This window comes from Sceloporus occidentalis, unplaced genomic scaffold (genome assembly GCF_023333645.1).
Source record: "Sceloporus occidentalis isolate IW3139 unplaced genomic scaffold, rSceOcc1.0.p SCAF_4, whole genome shotgun sequence".
Lineage (NCBI taxonomy): Eukaryota > Metazoa > Chordata > Lepidosauria > Squamata > Phrynosomatidae > Sceloporus > Sceloporus occidentalis.
The window spans coordinates 38,335,332-38,348,776 of record NW_028316984.1 but is presented as its reverse complement, the minus strand read 5'-3'; the positions used below and the strand labels follow the sequence as shown (position 1 = coordinate 38,348,776).

Genomic DNA, 13,445 nt, shown 5'->3' with positions numbered 1-13,445 from the left:
CAAAAAAATAGTTCCTTGGGTATTCCTTCAAGTTCAGCATCTTGTAGCTCCCCATTTGTTAACACAAAATAAAAATTAAAAAAGGTAAATTCAATTCTGGTGATTATTTAATATGTCAAACAAGATGCTTTGTTGCCACATCAAGCTGTGCATAATATGCATTCTATGTTCCTAAAGTAACAGAAATACTTTCAATCTATAAAGCATGCTATTATTGCATTTTTTTCAGTTTCCCCAAAAATAACCCTTCCAAAGACCCCACACATTTTAACCCAAGGCTTCAAAACATCCAGAAATTTTACAGGTCCAGCAAACAAGAAAGCTAGCTGTGATTTCCTGCAAAAAAGTTAAACATGTCTAAAAGCCAAGTTTAGCATGGAAGACATACTGAGGAGAGGAGTCAAAATAATACATTACTGATCCAGATCTTTTATGCCAAAGGTCATATTTCTCAAAATTTCAACTCTTTGGTTCCACGGTTATGGATGTAAAGATAAGCTTGAAAATGTCAGGAATTGTCTGGTGATCTTTAAAAGTGTAAAAGATTTCTGAATAATATTTAAAGAAAATATGCAAACTTGCTGAACCTCTTTGTTAGAAGAAGATCATGCTTTGGTTTTTGTGCAGGTCCCAGGTTTAATCCCTGACTTAAGCCCAAAGCATCTTCTCTGAGGATATTGTCACAATATTTGTTTTTTCAAAGGTCTCCTGGGGATTCACATGGTGTAATGTTGGAAGCAGCTGTTTACCTTCCCACCAAAGTGGTACCTATTTATCTACTTGCATTTGCATGCTTTCAAACTGCTAGGTTGGCAGAAGCTGAGACTAGTGATAGGAGCTTACCCCATCACATGGCACCTGGGCCTTGAACTGCCAACCTGCTGATCTTGCAATCAACAGAGTCAGTATCTTAATAACTTGAACCACCGTGTCTCAGTGTAAAATTTTAATTTTACTTTAAGTATATTTTGGAAGGAATCAGTGGGCTGGTACAGCGCTTTATAAATAAAGGTTAATAATAATAATAATAATAATAATAATAATAATACAGGAGTAAGGAAACTGAATGCTGTGATTAGCATTAAAGACAGAATTACAATTCAGAAGGCTTACCTGAGTAACTTTAAATGACAACTGCTTTGGTTGTACAACAGGGTGGTCCCCAAAAGACAATGCAGTAGGAGAAGGGCTATTCTGCCGAACCTAGAGGTGTACAAATTTGTGTAAAATGTATATTCCATTTAAAAAAGGCAAATTTATAAAACTACAGTGGGCCTTTCCCATCTGTGTGGGTTCACTTCTGTGCCACCTGTGGATGGGAGTTCAAGTCCATATTAGTTAATGGGTGGCAACATGCATGTGTAAACACACTATCACTGATTAGTATGGGGTGGGGTGATCTGTGGCAGTTCCAATCTGTACTTAGATCAAAACTTAGTTTCTTCTGTTCACCTGACAAGTTTAGAAATCAGTTCAGCCATGAGTGAAAGAAGCCACACCTGTCCTGTACTAAATGTGAGAAGAACATGGAATAGGAAAAATACAAAAACGGTTTACTGTTCAACCTAGGAGGACAGACAATCCCCCTCAAGGTATAGGAATGTATCTGTACAGAATGAAGTCACACTTTGCTTAATTCCTTCTGCTCTTTGTCAGAAGTGGCTCTGATTTTTTGATAAATAAGAACAAATCTGTTTCTGATTTATCTTCAGTCAAGACTCTTAATTCCTTATTGTCTCTAAAGGGACATAATTGGTCTCTGAGAGAATGCAAAAAATCAAGGGACAGTTGTACCTTATTCTTCACTTTTTTAACATGGGAAATAATCAATTCTTTAGATATATTATTTTTCATAAACCTAAGAATTCCATCCATGCAATTAAGGTCCCAAAAATTACTGGAATATTTTTCCCACTGTATTATCATCAAACTCAGTGGAATTGGACATTTGTCTATAAGCTTCCATCATCAGGGAGGCAAGGCAATGGAAAGAACCACTGGTAGTATTTGCCACAGCTTCAACATAGTTTTAGTAAGAAGCATTCTATCAGAGATGACAGGCGCATAACTAATGAAAATTAACAGTGCTTCTTAAAAATAGTTGCCCAGGTTAAGTGTTTTCAGTAAATAACAAAGGTCCAAAACACACTGCAAAAATAATTCAGTTTCATACTGCTTTAACTGCCCTGGCTCAGTCCTAGGAAAGTATAGGAACTGTAGTTCTGAGACATTTAGCCTTCTCTTTCAGAGAACTCTGGTGCCACAATAAACTACAATTCCCAGGATTCCCTAGCACTGAACCAGGACAGTTAAAGCTGTCCCAAAGTGAATTATTTCTGCAGTGTGTTTTGGACCAAAGTGTCAACTAAAGCAGTACCTCTTAAGCTGCCTAATGTGAGGGAATGGCAGGTGTTTTTTCCCCCAATGGACCAGGGACTGGTACAACATTTGTGCGATTGACTACAGCTGTTTCTTTCTTTCCTGGAAACTTGCTGCAGACCACCAACCAATAGGTGTCAGAAATTTCACTCCCCCACTTCCCATATACATATTGCAGGTAAAAAGGAAGATTCCACTCACTGAGATTCAGAAACAAGATTTTAATCTTTCTAGAATTCTCTTACCAGGTGTAAGATGATACATGCAATCTGTTTTATCAAAGTTGAATGGTATCTTCACCTTTTCACGATCTATATGACTGAAAAACAGTTGCCTACTTCTCCCCCACACCCTATGCATACTTCAACACCTGCCCCTGCATTTTCATCTTTTAATTTTAAAAGGAAAGCTCTTCTTTATGAAAATCAACTGGAAAGGTTAAGGCAATATTCCACCTAATTTCTCAGTAAGAACTTATTCCCACATTCCAGGCTGTGGTCAATGAGAGCATGGAGTAACAGGATATGTTTAATTTTGTTAAGGCTGTTCCTTATATTCTATTATTTATATTTAGCATAATGGTTTTTTTGAACTGCAAGGGAGTAGCCATGCTAATGTATTGCAACAAAAAACCCAAACCCAAACTCAAGAATCCCGCAGCACCTTAAAGGCTTACTTGAAGGAAAAAAACACAAACTTTTGCATGATTTCTGCCTATGGAACTCTATACAGAAGAAATGTAACATATCTATCACCTAGGCCTACAAACACCTGAAACTAAAGATACCACCAAACCAAGCACATTCCATGTAGTTTGGCAGACAGAAGCAGAATAATAATAATAACAGAACCTGTTACTAGCTGCTAAGACAACACAGTCAAACAAGGCATTGTTTCTGTTAAGCTTGTTTAAAACAGCTTGAGCATTTTATACTAGCCAGTTATAATTTCTGGTGATGAAACTTACAGAAGAAGGAGCGGAATGTGAGTTTTGAGGCGAACGAATTGCAGGAGGCATTCCTCTTACAGGGCTAGACCCATTTCCACCTTGGTACTGGGGGAAAATGACATGACAAAGAAAAATATGTTTATTGAATACAGTAAAGAATATTATGAATTAGCAAATCTTCCATTATGTAATAAAATGCAATACATTTTAGATAAATTTTTATGGAAAAAATAAAAAGGAAAAAAGTAATGACTGTTGAGCTGCAAGCTATGGCTTACATACTAAATAGTTTCTCATTATCAGATTATTAATAAAGGTCCAAAACAGTATGAGACTGCTTTCACTGCCTGGCTCAGAGCTAGGGAATCCTGGCAATTGAAGTTTACTGTGGCACCAGAGCTCTCTAACAGAAAAAGCTAAATGTCTCACAAAATTACAGTTCCTAGAATTCCTTAGCATTGAGCCAGGGCAGTTAAAGTGGTCTCAAACTGAATTATTTTTGCAGTGTGCCTTGGACCAATGTTGAAAAGCTGTCAGTAAGGATTAAGAAAACCATGAACTGAACACATTTGGTTATTATTTTGCTATTTAATTTCACTTTTGTTTGATTCTGCATTCTGTGAAATTCTCCATAAACTAAACAAAGAGGAAAGCATAAAATAAATTGTTGAATGTTCATACAGCGGGCCCTTGTTATCTGCTGGGATTTGGCTCCAGAACCTCCTGTGGATACTAAAACCCATGGATGCTCAAGTCCCATTAAATTCAACGGTGTAAGTGGAATTGTGCCCTTTATGTAAAATGGCAAAATCAAGATCTGCTATTTGGAATTTATACTTTTTAAAAATATTTTCAAGCCGTGTATGTTTGAATCCACGAATAAAGAATCTGTGGATAAGAGGACCGACTGTACAGTATTATTATCAGAAAATGGAGACTTTCAAGCTATTCCAAAAAAAGGCAAGCAACACACAACTGCAGTTAAAGTTTTGCCTACATTTCTCAAATCTTTCATAATACAGAAATCAATTAGATATTCAGTGCAGAAGAGAATGTTTCCAAATCCATATGTAAATTCAAACAGCTGCTTCTTATTTATATCCAAGACTAAAGTGAGGAAATTAGCAACAGCCTATTCTTTTATTGATAACCCTTTTTTCCAGCTCATGCCAAAAAGGTAAACAATAGCTGCACATTGTAGAACACTTCATTCATTTTGTGACAGTAGATAGATTAGAGACAATAAACTATCAGAGAAGCTTTGTTCCAAATTCTCCAAAGGAGCTGTACAAAGTTGGTACAAATGTCTACAATTTTTCACAAAGAAATCAGTGGAAAACTAACACTCCATACATCCAACATGAACCTCACTTTACCATGGCTAAGCAAGGTTGGCTTATGAAGTCAATATTTTTCTTCCCAGCTCTATAAAGTTTTTCAGTTTATACAAACTGGATGGAGAAGAGTAATTCATGCTATTGAGGATTTGCTCTTGAAAGTGAATGATGACAAATATTAGGCAGGACACAAACTCCTCCTCCTATATGTTAACATAGTTTTAAGAAACCTCATAATGACTAGGAGCCTTATCACATGAGAAAATAAAATAAAAAGAGAGCAGGGGAGTACAGTAGGACCTTGGTATCTGTGGGGTATCCGTTCTGGATGCCCCACAGATACCAAAAAATGCAGGACCTCAAATCCCTTCTTCCCTAATGGCAGCTCAGCGGGCCCGCTAGCACAGCTGCATGCATGGACCGCCATTATGGACAGTGGGGGCTTGCCATCTGTGGATGCTGAAATCTGTGGTTGGCAAGTCTACGGAAATGGAAGTTCCACTGTAGTAGCTTTATCTGTGTCTCTGAACGTGCTATTGTAGCACTTCCATTCTCTTCCTAAGGGAGGCAGTTGTAAAAGTACACCTTTTGTCAAATGGATTTTTGTAGTGTGACAAATGACACACTTCTACAACTGTCTCCCTTGGGAACAGCCCGGAAGTGCTATGACAGCATGCAGAGAGGCATGGAAAAAGTTTCTACTCTTCCACTCCATTTCAGTTTTCTTTTCTCATGTGATAAGCCTGTAGGTCCAACTATGTATGTCTCTATTTAAGTATACATCGATAAGCCCCATTTTATATTCAATTCTATTTACTACCTGGAATAATAATAATAATAATAATAATAATAATAAGCAACATTGACAAATATTATTGATCAAAACAATGAAGCCTATGCTGGAATTAATTACCTATATATAGATTTGTAGAACGTTAGAGTTGGAAGGGGCCACAGAGACCATATAGTTCAACCTCCTGCCATACAGGAATACACAACTAAAACACTGCTGAAAGATGCCTCTGTCTCCTACCACAATGCTATAATCTATCACTTTCTTCCAGTGAGATAAATAAGAGGATAGCACTACAATTGGCCCTCCATATGCATGGATTTTTTAATAATAATTAATAATTTGTTTTATTTATATACCGCTATTCCAATGATCATAGCGGTGAACAGCAAGTAAGCTAATTAGCAAGTAAGCTAATTTGCCCCCAACAGTCTGGGTACTCATTTTAGCGACCTTGGAAGGATGCAAGCCTGAGTCGAGCTTGGGCCCTTTTGCTGGTCTTGAACTCGCAACCTTGTGGTTTTGAGTGAATGGCTGCAGTACAGGCATTTAACCACTGCGCCACCAGGGCTCACGTCCACAGATTTAACCATCCATGGCTTGAAAATATTTCTGAAAACTGTAAACTCCAATTAGAAAATCTTGATTTGCCATTTTATGTAAGGGACACCATTTTACTACACCACTGTATTTAATGGGACTTGAGCAACCATGGATTTTGGTATCCACGGGGGGGGGGGGGGTGTCCTAGAACTAAACCCCAGCAGATAACAAAGACCCACTGTAATTTGAAAACATTATTTTGCTCATAAACTGTAGAACTGAACTGGGAGCACAGAGGCATGCTAAAGTCAGATGTGAAATATCTTCTATGAAGAATCCAACTTTCAGTCTAGCTGTGTTTCATATTCTGCACATATCCCTCTCAGGACAAGCAGGAAACCAGAAGGCCTGAATTACCCTACAGTACCAGACTGCAAGAACTGAAACTGCTCCAATAGATGCATCAACTTGCCCTGAAATACAAGAGCTAGTTTGTTTGTGTAAATCATGCCCCTCCACCCTACAATGGCATTTAGATACAAATACTTAAATACTGTGATCTGACCAGTTCTTCAGTTTATTCCCACTTGTTAAAATGCATGTTCTTTTCAAAAATGCATTATGAAATGGTATTATCACTCTTGATTACTGTCTTGGGCATGCTAGTGATTGGATGGAAAGGTGGACCATAAGTATTTTTTGTACATGATTCATGTGCACAAATACGCATATAATTCATCATAGGAAAGCTAAAATGTTCTGTTTATACCAGCTCAACTCTATGTCCAAACTAAAATTGTGGATGGTATGTATGTGGGAGTCCTATTAATTTAATATACTATATATACTCGACTATAAGTCAGGAAATTTATGCCCCAAAAATGACCCTACAATCCTGGGTCGACTTACATACAGGTCAATACACTAATACTCCTTAGAAAGTTCCTGAAACAAACGCCGCCTGATGCCCCACTCTTTGTACCTCGAGGCAGTTTTGTGTGTGTGCGCGCGCGTGCGTGCGTGTGCAAGAGGTTCCCAGTCCGATGTGAAAGCCTTCTCTTCCCATCAAAGAAACTGCCCTTTTAGCTCCACGTCTGTCTCTTCCCAATTTGATGTGAAAGCCTGTTCTTCCCATCAACCCTCCCCCCATTTAGCTCTACTTCTGTTGCTTCCCATTCCGATGTGAAAGCCTGTTCTTCCCATCAAAGAAACCTCCGATTTAACTCCACTTCTGTCCCTTTCCAACCTGATTAGAAAGTATTCTCTTCCCATCAAAGAAACAACCCTTTTAATTCAACTTCTTTTCCTCCCCAATCCAATGTTAAAACCTCTCCTCCAGGACCAGGGAAGTGTTGTTAGGTGGTCAGGAGAGGTCCAGAGAAGAAGGAGGGATGGAAGTGGTGTTTTCCCCTTTCCATCTTTGTTAAAGCCCCCTAAGTTTTACCCTCAATTTATCCATGGGTCATATCAAAAGCCATGATTTTTACCCTGAAACCTTCCCTCGACTTATATATGAGATCGACTTGTACACAAGTATATATGGTAGTATATTATATAGACTGTTCTGTTGTTTTGTCCATCTTCTTTACTGGTCATCCTTAGTCTCTCTCAGGCCAACCCTATGTTCTCAGCCTCCTTTCATGTCAAGCCAATCCTAAGAGAACAAAGGGAGGTACTAGCCATGTTCTATAACTCTAGATTGAAGAACACAGGAATCAAAGACCTAGCTCAGAATTAGGAGGAATCATTTTAATGATCAAGAGCCTCAAACCTCTCATATGTGAATTAAATGGATGCAAACAAAACTCCTGAACGATTCAACAGGACCTGTTTCAACCAGGATTAGCAGTCATGCTGTATTTATGTATGGGAAGAACCAGAGATTATTTATTAGGATGATGAAAGGACAAATAAGGAATATCCAAAATATGAGGACTGATTTTGAATAGATTGGTTTTTTAAGATGACTGTATCCCAAGGCCAAGTGCTCATGCAAGAAGACAAATCCACGTAAGACGACATGCAACACCTGTCAGAAAATTGTGTTCTTCATTTTTTAGTGTGTAAAAGCAGATGACAAGAAGCAAATAATTCTTTTTTTAAAATAAAGTTATAGTTCATGTATACTTCATAAATTCCATATATTAAAATAGTTCAAAATGGAACTTACTTCAAAATAGTCACTAATTTTGTGACCACGTGCCCCAATGTTTTTTCCTGAAGCAAAAACAGAAATGCAATTATTATTATTTTTCAAAAGGAGACCTTAGGAGAGACAAAAAGTAGAACTAATGCTGCACAGTATGAGTAACAGGGATGAGTAACAGACCTCCATATTTCTACAAGCTTCAGCACTCCTCGCCAGCAACGCCAATCACATGGAATGCTGGGAGCTGCAGTTCAGCAACTCCACGCATTCATGAGGGCCACATAATAATCTGTCAACTATTGTTTAAAAATGTTACTTTCTAAGATGTTGTCTAGCTCAGAAGGTACCATTCCAGTTTATGCATGGAATGATTTTAAAAAATCACTTTTAAAAAGAATATGGATCAGGGCCTACTTTCTCCATATTTATACTCTCTACTGACTTACACTATATATTTATACATAAGTCTAGAAATCTGTCAAAAAATCGACCCCAAAAACCTGGGACGACTTATCCACAGTTCAGTGTAAGTACTGTACCTTAACTCTTATCAAAAAAAGGAACTATCCCTCTTAGTCTATCCCAGGAAAAGGACAAGTCGCTTACCTGTAACTATAGTTCTATGAGTAATCATCCATGATTTTCCGTGCCTTAAGCGTTAACATGAGGTCAGTGGCATCTAGGCCAATGTTTTTTCTGATAGCTCTATAGATTCTGAACAGGCTCTGTGTGGGTGCAGAAAACTCATGTGTGTGTGAGTCACAGAGACCACAAAGAAGAACCTAAGAGAAGCACCAACTTCTTCTACCCTTTCTGCTGTGGAACTACTTCTGGCCTTTTTGAATGCCTGGGTGGAAAAACTGCGGAGGTGACAGCTCTTTGGCAATTTTCCTCAAAGGAGACCAAGAGACTAGAAAGGTTCAAGTGCTTCTTTTGAGTTCTCTTGGAATGGTGTAAACTCCTGTCTATCACCACTATACTCAGAGAAGAGGATGGTTTCTTTTTTTATATGAGATAATTCTATACCTTAACTATTGACTTTACTTCCTTTTTGACATGTACATGTTTTCTTAGCCCCACCTGAACTCAGCTGCCTTCCATGCATATCACACAGCCATCTTCACCATAGTTCCCTCCTCATTCAGCCAGCTTTCAGGGTGAGCAAAAATAGTTATGCCTACCAGATTTTTTTTCAGTTCTTTGGCATTGTTTTACTTTGCTTCATCATTTACATTCTTTGTTATAACATATTCCATAATTTTCTTCCCTCAACCCATACATGAGGTTGAGTTATACGCAGGTAAATATGATAGGTCATTTTGCTTTCAGTGTAATTTAATTATAACTGAGATTAGCTTAATTTTATTAAGACTGCACCAAATTATTCTGTATAGCAAACACAAAATTCATGACCTCACAGACCAAAAAGAATGATTGTGGCATGAGCTTTTGTAGGAGAAAGCCCACTACTTATGTCAACTAGTTGGCCAACTGTATTCTTATGCTAATAACTGTAATTGGTTTCCATAGTTCACTCTAGCTTTCCATACTCTGAATATAAGTAATCAAATTAATTTAGGCAGCAAAAGATATTTTAACAATTGTATGAATATTTTAGCAACAGAGACAATAAGCGACATGAAAGCAGAATCAATTTATAAGTCGTTGGTCAGATTTCCTACAAGACCAAAGCATTTCAAACCCTGTATCTACCTACTGTTCTTATCTGCTTGATTTTGAGAGCTCAAGGCAAGACATTAACTCAAATCATCATGATTCCTATCTTCACTTCTCCTTTTTCTAATTCTGCTTTTCTTATGATGTTTTCAGCATATAAGTTAAACAAGTAAGGTGATATGATGCAGCTTTGCCTGACCCCTTGCCTATTGGGAATCACTCTGTTTCCCCGAATTCTGATGGTGGCCTCTTGTCCTTGGTACAGATTCCTCATCAGGACTATCAGATGTAGTGGCATGCCCATGTCTTTGAGTGTATTCCATAATTTTTCATAAACTATACAATTAAATGCTTTGCTGTAGTCTATGAAACACATGCTGATTCTTTTTTGGAATTCTTTGGTGCGCTCCATTAGTGATCACATGTTTAAAATGTGGTCCCTAATGTCCCTTCCTTTTCTGAATCTTGCTTGCACCTCTTGAATTTCTCTCTGCATGTATGGTTGGAGTCTATACTGCAGAATTTTGAACATTATTTTGCTTGCATGTGAGATTAGTGCTATCGTCTTATAGTTGCTGCAGTCTTTTCTATTTCCTTTCTTGTGGACTGGTATGTATATTGAGCATTTCCAATCTGCTGGCCATCATTTTGTTTTCCTTATTTGTTGGCATATTTCAGTTAGCACTAAAGTTGCATCTGTCTGTAGGCACTGTAGCAGTTTAATTGGGATATTAACTGTTCCCAGTGATTTATTTTTTCCCTTTTCCTTTATTGCAGATTCCACTTCACTTCTTAGAATTTGGGGTTCATCTTCATATGGCTCCTCATTCTCAATATCACTCATTCCCTCATCTCTTTTGTATAACTCTTCTGTGTATTGCCTCCAGCGTCTTCCTATTTCTACTTGTTCCTGTATTATGTTCTTTTCTTCTCCATAGAGCATTCCTGCCCTCGGTTTGAACTTGGCTTTAATTTCTCGAATTTTTTGATAGAGGTCTCTCATTCTTGCCTTTTTGTTTTCTTCTATTTCTCTGCATTGGTCATTGTAGTATTTCTCCTTAGCCCTATGTATCAGACGTTGGACAGTTGTGTTCATATTTCTGGCTTTGTTCCTATCTCCTTTGTTTTTGCTTTTCTTCTTTCTTTTATTACATCAAGTGTTTCATCTGTCATCCATTGTTTGTTATCTTTCTTTTTGGCCACTGTTAGTGTTTTCTTGCATTCTTCCTTAATCATGTCTTTGACTTCTGCCCACAATTTTTCAGGTTCCTGGTCGATTGCACTCAATAGTTCAAATCTGACATATTTATGTCCAAATCTTTTGTTTTTCCACTAATTTCTGTTGACATCTGAAGCCTTTTCCAAGTGCCTCCAACAAATGACATATGGTACAGTCTATTCATAAAATGATTTCCCCCCGTAGTTATTGTATGATCTCCCTGAAGAGGCTCACCTGGAGCTGACAAAGTAGTTGTTATTCATGATAAATAAATCCCATTTTTTGCCAGATGTTTTAAAATCTTTAAAAATCCTTTAGTGATTACAGATACTTATTGATGTTTCAAGGTCAATGAAATCTCTCATGTCACTATGAATCTGCTGTATTCATTTTTCCTCTGTTGGTGACTTTATGCTGTTAAATTTTATGGTTTTATGATTTTATTTGTGCATTTATTGGTTTTAGTTTTTACTGAAAGCCACCAGATAATGTAGGACCAAAAATGTATTAACTATATAATAGGTGAAGCTATGTCACATAGAAAAACACATTTTTAAAAAACTAGATTAAGGCTAATTTGCAAACTAAAATTCTAAATCTGTTATGAGCATTTGGTCTTTTTCAGGTGCTGAAGAAACACAACCAACAAGTTAACAACTGTGCAGTAGTATACATGTACACATACAGAGAATTCTGCACACATTTTATCTAAAGCATTATACCGTATTTTCTGGCGTATAAAACGACTGGGTGTATAAGATGACCCCCAACTTTTCCAGTTAAAATATAGAGTTTGGGATATACTCATCATATAAGACTACCCCTCTTCCAATGCAATTAAAAAAAACAGATTTGATTTCAATATAGTAATTTTAATTCAAATGCTTATGACATGCAGGTACTTAGCAGGAAAACTTGTTGTATACAAAGCCTGCTTGGATTGGTCAGCGCTCCCTGCCTGCCCAGCCCTCCCTGTCTCCAAGACTATCATAGTGGTAGCGCAAACATGGCTCTTTTTTCCATACTCCAGGCGTCTCGGATGCAGCTTGCTCCCTCCTTCACTTACATCTTGTGTGACTATTTTTCTAGTCCAGCCAGGTAGCTTAGTAAACACAGACAATGGGCAGAGCTTGTGTTACTATTAACAAACCACAGAAGTGTATAACACTGTTGTAGAAAGTTGAAATTTTACTGAACTGTAGATTTAGATCAGCTGACAACAGTAAATGATATCTAATGAAGGTATACAATGCATATCATACCTTGGCTGCTTTCACTCTGGCTTTCTGCTTTTCTTTTTCTAGCTCTAGAAGGCTCCAGTTGTTTTTTCTCAGGAGTCTGCACAAAAACACAAAATGCCTTTCAGTGCAAAAGAACTGGAGCCAGAAGTTCAATGCATGTGTATTACAAAGAAGCATTCAAACAATAAGCAGCTTTGCTTATTTTCAACATGGGCCACATAATAATTTTGGGTTACATTACCAGAATAATGAACTAACTTCTCTTAAATGTCCCTGTTTATAAATACTGGAAGTGGGGGGGGGGGGGGGAGTAAATACTTAACAGCTCCACTTACGGTTATAAACTGGAAAATACTGACTCAGATCCAAAGTAATGCTAGGCTGCTGATGCTTGCACAAGGGGACTCTTCTACTTCCCCCAGAAACCCCAGGTGACTTTTAGGATATGTTCTAGAACAGATGGGAAGGGGGAAGAATCTGAAATCCTGCAGCAGCATGTTAAATATCTTTTGCTAATTGTGACTTTTGATCCAGTCCATGAAATTCCATTACAATTCTCATTCTAATTCCAAGGTCATTTTAAAAGCATTATTACAAATTTAAATTTAACGTTGGATCCTGAATTCCCTTGAGTGGAATGCTATCTACAGAGTGTTTTGCTGCGAAACAAAGAAGATAATTTCTGCAGCTTCCTACTTCTCCTTTCAGCTCCCCCCCCCCCCCGGGGAAAGCTGTTCTGGAAGCTTAAAGGAACCTTCAGCATATTATGAATAGCACTGTAGCTGGTGAGGGGGTATTTAAGTCTTTTTTTGAACTTCAGGATGTTACGACCTTGTCTGCTGGGAAACTGTTTCCTTTTACTCTCCTCCAATGGGAAGCACTGGCTGAGTTCAGTGAATGTAGGGAACCTTTCCTTCTCTCAGAAACAGACACTTTAGATCCAAACTACAGTAAATTCATGCTTCATTAGTTCACACTTGCTCCAAAATGCTGATGCCACCACCGCCACCGATGTATGTAAAGAAACTAAATTTGTAATGGCCAACTCCCACATGAAATATTGTCTTTCTTATTGCCTACAATTTTTACTATCATAAAATCAGTAACTTTACAACAGAACCACTGTAATATTTTTTTTTTTTAATGAGACAGAAATCA

At 37.7% G+C, this 13,445-nt stretch overlaps 1 protein-coding gene across 1 annotated transcript in view; it reads right to left on the bottom strand.

Annotated features, from left to right (window-relative positions):
* The window catches only part of TLK1 (tousled like kinase 1), a 58,812-nt gene that overhangs the window by 36,035 nt on the left and 9,332 nt on the right, over positions 1 to 13,445 (bottom strand). The window contains exons 4-7 of the mRNA XM_089519769.1: positions 12,309 to 12,384; positions 8,172 to 8,218; positions 3,347 to 3,433; positions 1,114 to 1,203 (exon numbers count right to left, since the gene is read on the bottom strand). Of these exons, the coding sequence (XP_089375895.1) occupies positions 1,114 to 1,203; positions 3,347 to 3,433; positions 8,172 to 8,218; positions 12,309 to 12,384 (300 nt within the window). The remainder of the gene's footprint in view (positions 1 to 1,113; positions 1,204 to 3,346; positions 3,434 to 8,171; positions 8,219 to 12,308; positions 12,385 to 13,445) is intronic.